The 10,176-nt window shown below is 41.7% G+C and overlaps 2 protein-coding genes across 10 annotated transcripts in view; one reads left to right on the plus strand and one right to left on the minus strand.

Moving 5' to 3' along the window:
- Positions 1-1,707, plus strand: part of mark3a (MAP/microtubule affinity-regulating kinase 3a) — a 53,771-nt gene extending 52,064 nt beyond the window's left edge. For 6 of the 9 annotated variants that reach the window (XM_061082326.1, XM_061082329.1, XM_061082328.1 and 3 more), the window contains one exon: positions 895-1,707. In XM_061082326.1, the coding sequence (XP_060938309.1) occupies positions 895-1,240 (346 nt within the window). In that variant the 3' untranslated portion in view covers positions 1,241-1,707. The remainder of the gene's footprint in view (positions 1-894) is intronic. The other 3 variants (XM_061082332.1, XM_061082333.1, XM_061082334.1) reach the window with 2 other exon arrangements.
- A 2,140-nt stretch (positions 1,708-3,847) lies between these two features.
- On the minus strand, positions 3,848-7,769 carry ckba (creatine kinase, brain a). The gene is made up of 8 exons (XM_061082392.1): positions 7,647-7,769; positions 7,109-7,310; positions 6,340-6,494; positions 6,118-6,250; positions 4,811-4,982; positions 4,606-4,729; positions 4,329-4,518; positions 3,848-4,231 (listed from the first exon to the last, which is right to left on the minus strand). The coding sequence occupies exons 2-8, from the start codon at positions 7,299-7,301 to the stop codon at positions 4,053-4,055; spliced, it is 1,146 nt and encodes a 381-aa protein (XP_060938375.1). The 5' UTR covers positions 7,302-7,310; positions 7,647-7,769; the 3' UTR covers positions 3,848-4,052.
- Between the last annotated feature and the right edge of the window lie 2,407 nt (positions 7,770-10,176).

The raw sequence follows: 10,176 nt of genomic DNA on the forward strand, positions 1-10,176 counted from the left end.
TGGACCTGTTCCCGAGAGCTGCTCTGTTAGCATGGCATGTTCCTGCATAGATATAAACACTAGATGACTACGAACGTCACCACATGGCGGCCATCTTGCTGCAGGCGACTCGCTCACCCATAACATTGTGTTGTAGTGGTGCGTACTTTTTAAAATAACCATAACTTGCTCAATTTTCAACTGATTTTTAAACTGTTTGGTTTGTTATAAACGTCAGAGATGTAGATATGACACTGCATACTTATGAATAATTATTAGGGCTGGGCAAGTTAACTCGTTTCAATGGAGTTGGACTCGAGTGATGAGTTAACTCGATTAATTATTTTATCTCGCATTCACTCAGGTTTGATTATTTATTGTTTTATTGTGAAAGTCAGGCTTTTATTTTGTGAAAGTCTGTTGCTGACTGCTGCAGAACAGGAAAAAAGAAAATAATTGGCGGATAAACAATCGAGTTAACTCATCACTTGCCCAGCCCTAATAATTATGTTATTTTTCTAAACAATTTAATAATGTATGCAGTGTCATAACTACATCTCTGACGTTTATAACAAACCAAACAGTTTAAAAATCGGTTGAAAATTGAGCAAGTTATGGTTATTTTAAAAAGTACACGCACCACTACAACACAATGTTATGGGTGAGCGAGCCGCCTGCAGCAAGATGGCCGCCATGTGGTGACGTTCGAACTCCATTGGCCGAGGCATCTAGCCTTATATATGTCTATGTGTTCCTGCTCCTGTCAGCCTGCAGAATGCTCCTCCTCTCCCCCCCCACCACCCCACCCAAACCTGCCATTCATCCTCCACACCCTGTTTTAACGACCTGAACACCCTCTCTCTCTCTCTCCCTCTCTCTCTCTCTCTCTCTCTCTCCGGTCTCTCCTCCCGACAGTCGCCATGTACCTGGGGATCAAAAAGGGGAAAATAAAGACAGTAAACCTCGCTCCCTCCGATTCACTTGGAGTATGAGGACCACCAGCTCCATGGAGCCTTGCGACATCATGCGGGAGATTCGCAAGGTGCTCGACGCCAACAACTGCGACTTCGAGCAGCAGGAGAGTTTCCTGCTCCTGTGCGTCCACGGGGACGGGCGCGCCGAGAACCTGGTGCAGTGGGAGATGGAGGTCTGCAAGCTGCCGCGCCTCTCCCTCAACGGCGTCCGGTTCAAGCGGATTTCCGGATCATCCATCGCTTTCAAAAACATTGCTTCCAAAGTTGCCAACGAGTTAAAGCTATGAACAAAAGGGTTTAAAAGTATACATATATATATCTAGAAGTATTTAAGCTGTACAATCATCCAAGTAGCAGTTTCCAAATGTCTCCTTTTTTAAAAACAAAATACAGAGTATGTATTGAATATGATAATGTATAGTTTAAGGCTTTTGGCAATAATCACTGAATTACCTACTAATATCTGCGTCTGTTGTGGCCACACGGGGTCGACATTAACGAGTTGAATATGATTTGTCATGCTGTGAACGTGGACAAAAAAAGCATTTCTAGTCTTATTTATTTAATCTTTTTTTTTTTTTTTTCTCTCTCTCTCTCTCTCTCTCTCTCCCGGAAAAAGATAAAAAAATTTACGTAGCATTTTGTTTTCAGTGTAAATAATGTATCTTTACTTTCTCGAGACGGCTTCACTGCAACACTCATTCTGTTCCCGTTCGTTTTCTTTCTTTTGTATCTCGTGGGAGGAAGAGATGGGTTGGGGGGGTGGGGGGGAGGAGTCTGTGTAAACGCCCACATGGTTAAGGTTCACTCATGTCTCAATTAAAGTGTCTGTCCACTTACACGTCTCACGATCTCTTGTGTCCCGGACGCAGTTCAGATGAAGCTTGATTCTGATATTTAAATGTGTTCGATGTTTAAAGGAAAAGTGACAAACTGAACGTTTAGTTGTTTCATGTAAATAAAAATAATGACAGATTAAAGTTATAAGCCTTTGATGAGTATAGGCCTGTTCATTATTAAAAATATTATATATATTCTCTGTGTTGATGTGTTTTCACTCTGTGTCTCTCGTGCCAAAAATCTATGAAAGTGATTGCAGATGAAAATACTAATTTAATCAGCTGTCAATCAGTTTAACAGCTTTACCCAATTTTATTTCCCACAAGTCGCTGTGAAGAACCAGCAAATCAAATCAGTTATTGTGTTGCTCTTATTCTCATTAGAGAAACTAGTCTTTTCCGGCAACAGATTATTTTCTTTATCTAGATTTCACTATAAAATTTTACATTTTTCCAGAAAAACTAGTTTTCTATCACATCGTGGTCAGTTCAATATTTAGTAAAAGACAACATTTGCCATTTTTAAACAACACAAATAAGACGAATATAGAATATGTGATATAGATTCAACCTAATCTTTAGCCATGTTTCCTGTGGCTCTAGTTTCAAACTGCAGCTTCAGACTGAACAGGACGTTTGTTTCTGTTTCTGAGTTGATAAGAAATAATACATTGTTCCTTCAAGTGCTCGATGCATCAGGAACTGTTTATTCTTCCTCTTGTAGTTGTTTTTTAATCCATGATACAGAAGAATATTCTAAATCACGCGACAAAGTTCTGCACTCAGCATTTTTCTAAACCAGACTGTTGTGATCTCACTTCTTGTGGTCATAGATTTTATATAGACACAGAATTCAACTCCGTGGATTAGGGTTCACGTTTCTCAGACGTGAACATAAAGTCACAAAATAACTCTGATCACAGTTTAACGTAGAAAAAATCATATTTACCAATTTTATATACATTTATAAAGTGTAAGGTTTTACCCTTACAAAAATATAATTTATATTCTCTGTGTTGACGTGTTTTCACTCTGTCTCTTGTGCCAAAAATCTATGAAAGTGATTGCAGATGAAAATACTAATTTATTCAGGCTCCAAAACTAAGTGAAAGCTCAGTTGTCACCTGGAAACATGTTGAGTGTTTAGAACAGGAAATACAAACCAGCATTTTACTGTGAAGCCTGAACATTCAAATTCATGAAACATGACCAGTGTTTCATTTGTGATCAGCTGAAAGTCAAAGATAGAAGCTGAGTTTAGCTCCAATATTTAGTGTGGAGACATTTCACCCCATCCAATGTAGAAGGAAAGGCTGTGTACATCTGCAGATACTGTGCAAAGACCTATGTTAAGAATGACACAACGATGCAGAAGCATATAGTCAAGTGCCCAAAGTTTCCTCAGGGCTCAAATCAGCCTATGACAACAAAATGTTTATATTTATGTCTGTATATGACAAGGTAAATACAGTTAGTATAAATTACCCACAACATTTCCAGTTTATTCCCGTTAATTCCCAATTTTGAATATTCCCGGAATTTTGCAACCCTATTCATCTACCAACAGTGGTAAGTTACTTAAATGTATTCATATTTAAACTCAATAAGAAATAAATTCTTATATACACCGATTTTACTTTGAAATGTCAATTTTCTTGAATTTATTCTTTAGTACAAATTTTAAAAGCCTGATTCCTTTGTATTTGGTCATTTCAACTTCTATAAATGTCAAGTGGGGATAAAAAGAGACTTCCCCTTATTTATTCTTATGCCCGACCATTATAGTCCAAACATGACGGGAAGTTCCAGATATGAGCTCACTGAAGAGTGTTTAACTGCAGAATTCATATTTACACTTAGCAGTTAAGAATTTATCAATAGAACCGGGACGATAGAATAAACTGGTTCATCAGTGACGAGGGGTTTCAGGACCTTTCGTGTTTTCTCCCTTTACCACAGACCTTCTTAACTTCCCAAAACTTTAACATAACCATCTTACGTCTTTCAAGCAGAAACGTCAGTGAAGTGATTGCTGAGAAAACACATGAAACTCTCCAGGGATCAAACTTCAACCAGAAGTTGTTTTATTTCTTTTCAGATCCATCCTCACCGAACAGGAACCGTTTCATTTTAAATACACAAACAAATCCAACCGTGTGATACAGAGTCAAACATTCATTCAGACAGGGGAGCGAGGGATGATGGAGGAAGAGGAGGAGGAAGAGGAGGGGAGTGATGGTGGTCGGGCGTCAGAACTGATTCACTTCTGCTCGGGGATCAGGTCGTCGATGGACTGATTCTTCTCCAGCTTCTTCTCCATCTCGACCAGCAGCCTGACTCCGTCCACCACTCCCTGCACCAGCTCCACCTCGGAGAAGCCCAGCCGGTCGGCGTTGGAGATGTCGAACACGCCGCCCACGGCAGCCGTGTCCACGCCACCTGAGGAAGAGACGAATACAAACATCAACTCAGAGCACTGAATGGATCAGGAGGATTTGACCTCCAGCTCAGAGAGAGAAGGTTCAGGTTCTCGTACCGGTTCCACGCTTCTGGAGCTTCAGCCTCTTGAGAACATCCTCGAACTTGGCGTGCTTGCTCATGTTGGGCAGCTTCACGTGCACGCCGGCGCGCAGACCGGTTCCCAGGTTGGACGGGCAGGTGAGCACGTAGCCCAGGTGCTCGTTCCACATGAAGGCGTGGCCGCTGTCCTTGAACAGACCCTCGATCTACAACCACAGAAGGAGACGTTAGACAGAACCCGGCTGAGGTCACAGACGCTGATGGAGCCGATGGAGCCGAGGTTTCCTGCCGACCTTGGTGAGTCCGGTGCAGAAGCGGTTGAACACCTCCTTCATGTTGCCCCCCTTCTGCATGGAGATCACACGCAGGTGGTCCTCCTCGTTCACCCACACCAGGAAGGTCTTGTTGTCGTTGTGCCTGGAGACAAACGGGAGGAAGTCAGTCTCGTTCCAGACAGACATTAATTAATAAAGAGCCGAGGGACAGACGAGTCCTCACCAGATGCCCCTGGCGTCGGGCCAGTCACGGCCCATCCCGGAGGCCAGCAGCAGGGGGGACACGGGCTTGTCGAACAGGAAGTGGTCATCGATGAGCTGCTGCTGCTCGGCGTCGGTCATGTCCTTCAGGGCGTAGTACTTCCCGTTCAGGTCTCCGCTCAGGGAGGCCAGAGCTGCACACACCAGAGGGACACGTTACAACTAACCATGCTTTTATTTTGGCGAGAGAATCTATTGGCAGAAATGAAACTATAAAATAATCCTAGTGTTTTATCTAAATTGTTTTCTTTACCCTAGAATGGGACATTTATATTTAAATAGATTATATTTAAATACTTTGGAATATGTTTGGAAGGAGAAGGGTGTTGGAGCTGCAACACGACACTTCACCACTAGATGTCACTAAAGTGAACCTTTATATCAATAATCAAGAGCTGAATAAGTAAAAACTAAAAATGAAGATCCAGACAATCAACCACAAAGACTGGCTTCATGAAATAAAGGCAGAAAAAAAAAAAGGGAAACAATAAAAAACTGTATAAATCAAACATTCAAAGTTTTCAGAAGAGTTTACATTTGTATGACTTCTCCAGATGTACACTGTAAAATAAATGTAAAAGTATATTTTACAATTCATTCCTGACCCATATTATAATTAATTTTACTGTAAAAACCGAACCTGTGACTTTTATATATACACTCGTGGTGTTTATACTTCCATGTGTCATCATAGTTTATACTTTTACTGTGTTGTCACCACGGTTTCCAATAATCCTTTATATTGTCCTACTTTAATGAGAGTGACACAAACCAGAGTCAAAGTCCTTTCTGTCTCTAATTTGGAAAATAGAAAAGTGATTTATTGATTAGTTGAGCTGCAAATATATAAATGTTTGAATTTAGTTGATTGTCTAATTCTTGATGTTTTGGTTTTGCTTCTTGTTCAGCTCTTGGTAACACGTACGTACATCTATAATTATATATATATATTCCTATTTCCCCATCGAATACCTTTAAAGTGTTCATGTTCAAAAGATTCTGATGATTCATTAATTACAGTTTAGCTGCAGCAGCTGTTTTTCTGAGTCTCATTTACATTTGTGTGCAGTGCAGTAATGTGCTCTTCCACCTGCTGCCACTAGAGGGAGCCCACCACCACCACAGGAATGAGCCTCCTGTGCATCACTGGCTCAGATTCTTATTTTTTACGTAACAGAATGATTCAGCTGGAGCCTGGCGTGTGCGTGAGCTACGTTTCAGAACGCCCTCAGCTGTCAATCCCCAGGGGTCAGGCGCCGTGACCTTTACCTTCGATGGAGAGCGTCTCCACGGCACGCCGCTCCCCCCGGCTGCAGTGCGGCGGCAGGCAGAAGCCACGCACGCTGCGTCCGGTCCTCACACGGGAGCTCAGCACGTAGTTGGAGTCCAGGTCGTCTCCGCCCTGAAAGAGAAGATACCCGTCAGGCGTGTGCTCGGCGCCGGGCCGTGGCGGGGGGGGGGGTTGTGTTGGCGGCCGCGGCCTTCCCTTACCTTCAGGTTGTCTGGGTTCAGGTCGGTCTTGTGTTTGTCGGTGGGCTTGTATCCTCCGTGGCGGTCCTCGATCACGGGGTCCAGCAGCTCCTTGAAGACCTCGTACGTCTCCTCGTCGCCGGCCACGCAGCCCACGGTCATGATGAAGGGATGACCTGCACACAAGGTCAACGGGGTCAAGGACGGCTGGCTGGGCCTCGGCTGGGCCTCGTGAGCAACGCCATGTAAGGTGAAGCTGCAGGTGGAGGATCAGATGAAGCCTCAGACCCTTCAGGAGCCGGATGGAGCCGGAGGCCGCTCGTCACCTTGAGGCCTCCGGCTCCGCCTCCTCTGAAGGGTTAAAACATGATCCTCGCCACTGCAGCACAACAAGACGCCATAAAGCCCGAGAGCCGCCGTGGATTAGCGGCCGCTGCACACGTTACACAACGCTGCTAATCTGCTAGTGTGTGTGTGTGGTTTTTTATAAAGCTGCTCGGATGCTTTCACACACGGACGCCGGGCGACTCGGAGCTGCGAAGGTTTTATCCTTCAACAAGGTCACAGCTCATAGGCCCAGAGCTGCCATTACACACACTCCATCACACACACACACACAATCCATCACACACACACATATACAATCCATCACACACACACACACAATCCATCACACACACACACACAATCCATCACACACACACACACACTCCATCACACACACACACACCAGATGGCTCCTGCTGCCGAAAAGCCTCTTGGGAGGGGGATTTTTTTTTTTTTTTTGTACCTGGGTTGTCAATCCCAGTCTGGATGACGTCATCCAGGGTGAACCCGCTGGGGGTCTGCTTGCTCCTCAGACGCTCGTACATCTCGGGCGTGATGATCTTGGCCATGTGGTTGTTGTGCTTGCTGAGGTCCGGGTACTCCTGCTCCGAGGAGAAGTTCATCTTCAGCGCGTTGTGCGTGTTACCGAAAGGCATGGCTGCTCCCTGGAGGAGGAGGAAGAGGAGGAGGAGGAAGAGGAGGATGGAGGGATGAAAGATGGAGGATGATGGAGGAGGAACAAAGGGGACAACAAAGACATTTTTTATATAAACATCTCAACGATGCACACCGCTGCAGAGGAACATGCATGTGACGTGTTGCAGAAACATCTCCCACCGACGTGTTTGATCGATGCTCCTGCAGAAGGAGCGGACATTTCCCTCAGGCCTCACCCCCCCCCCCTCTCTCCCTCCCCTCCTCCTCCCTCCCTTCTCTCCCATCATTTACACCTGCAGGAACCCCCCCCCGGACACCTGGCACACCCCCCGCTGTGCTCTCACCTGTTGTCGTCGGATCTGTGGACTGCTACAGCTACCAGGGGTGGAGACGAAGATCCCTATGTTTCTGCAGCCGAGGCGCGTAACAGTTGCTCAGCTTCAGGTCCGCAGCTCTGCGCTCGTCTCCGCGGCTCCGCAGCCTCTTATAGGCGCCGGAGCTCGACTCTGATTGGTCGCTATTTGTGCTCCATTCATTCCATTGGCTGCTCCATCACACTGCGACTCATTGCGTTCTGCACAAAAGATTTGTTTCCTTTTTCAGCCATTTTGACTCGAAGCAGCAGGAGGACACAGGTGATTCGGATCAAATCAAATCAAAGAAGATGAAGCTGAATGATGAAATAAAAACCAGGAAGTGATTCTGTCGTTTATTCTGTTTATTTCAGTCAAAATACTCGATTTACTAAGGAATTATCAGACAAAACAACACAGTAATAAGGTTTACAGGAATAAATATACATATATATCTATATATATTGTCTTATTGTATATATTGTTGTTTTGTTTTTATGTACAGTGCACCAACCACACCATGACAACTTCCAATATATGCAAATGTAGGTGGCAATAAAAAGAATTCTGATTCTGATTCTGATTCTGATATCTATGTATATATACATAGATATATTTCTGACCCAAATGTGTAGACTGAAGTAAGGGTTTGTTAGATCTACTCTTCTCGTGCAATCCTATTATTTCTGAAGTGATAATAATAATATTGTTATTGTTAATATTATTTTCTTTCGTGTGCAATAATACTTGAATTTTTGTACTTTCTTGTATTTAATTGCTGCTTCTGCTGAGTTTTTATATTCTAATGTTTATATTTCTTTGCTGCTTATCTTTAGCTCAGCAGTAAGTTTCTTACTTCTTATCAGACAAAACAACACAGTAATCAGGTTTAAAGGAATATATATACATGTATATCTATGTATATATATATATACAAAAAAAGGCAGGAAAAACTGTATGAATTAAAAACATTCAAAGTTTTCATTAAGAGTTTACATTTAAATGACTTATCAAGATGAACACTGTAAAATATATGTTAATATATGTGAATTTTAACCATGTAACCATATTATAATTCATTTCACTGTAAAAACAAAACCGGGTGTATATATACACTCGTGGTGTTTATACTTTCATGTTTCAGTTTATACTTTTACTGTGTTGTCACCATGGTTTCCAATATTCTGCATATTGTCCTACTTTAATGAGAGTGACACAAAGCAGAGTCAAAGTCTTTTCTGTCTCCAATTTGAAAAAGAAAATAGTGATTTATTGATACGTTGAGCTGCAAATATATAAATGTTTTAATTTAGTAAATTGTCTGGTCCTTGATGTTGTGGTTTTATTTCTTGTTCAGCTCTTGGTAACACATACATATACATATATTCCTATATTCCCATCAAATACCTTTAACGTGTTCAAAAGATTCTGATGATTCATTAATTAGAGTTTAGCTGCATATATATATATATATATATATATATATATATATATATATATATATATATATATATATATATATACATATATATATAGAACAAGACTCAAATGTGTAGACTGAAGTAAAGGTTTGTTAAACCTACTCTTCTCGTGCAATCCTATAATTTCTGAAGTGATAATAATAATATTGTTATTGTTAATATTATTTTCTTTCATTTGCAATAATACTTGAATTTTTGTACTTTATTGTATTTATTTGCTGCTTCTGCTGAGTATTTCGATTCTAGTATTTATATTTCTTTCCTGCTCATCTTTAGCTCAGCACTAAGTTTATTTCCCTCTCATGTTTTGGAACAACAACAAATCTTCTTGAATGTTGAATATTTATTGTTATTATTTTTGAATAAATCTCCGTTTTATATTTATTTCAGCTTCATATTTAAGGTAAATTTTTATCGTAAAATTCGACCCTTTTGACAGATTCTCCTTTCTAATCTGTATTTTTACTCCCATGTGTTTTATTAAACTTTCTTTTCCCCCTGATCAGCTGTGATTATGATCCTAATAATGTGTGTGAGTAACTCATCATGTTTTTTGTACATTATTACACAACATGTAAAACCTATAACTTAACTTTCATGTGTGATTATCAAACTACATTTAATCAAGAAGCTTTACTGATGATACAGAAACACTGACGCTGCAGTTTGACACTTTTACACTTAAGAACTATTTCAACTACATCGCACAGTGAATCGCAGATCTACAAATCATCTGCACTTCCTCTTTGTATGCACCGAAGGAGCGGAAAGAGATTATAGATCACTTCCGGTCTGATCCACTCAACTTCCTGTGAAAACAACACCACGTGTGAATGAATGAGAAACTGACAGTGCTGCTAACACGAACACACACAGACACACAAACACACGCAGACAGACACACGAAGAGCAGGAACGGTGGTTTACTTACTTCAGTGTTTGTTCGTATCGAGGTGTACAAGACGTCACATCCGGACAAGGTGAGTGAGCGTTTTAAACTATGGTTTCGAACCGGTAGCTGCAGCTAACGTTAGCATGTT

Source organism: Limanda limanda, chromosome 12 (genome assembly GCF_963576545.1).
Source record: "Limanda limanda chromosome 12, fLimLim1.1, whole genome shotgun sequence".
Classification (NCBI taxonomy): Eukaryota; Metazoa; Chordata; class Actinopteri; order Pleuronectiformes; family Pleuronectidae; genus Limanda; species Limanda limanda.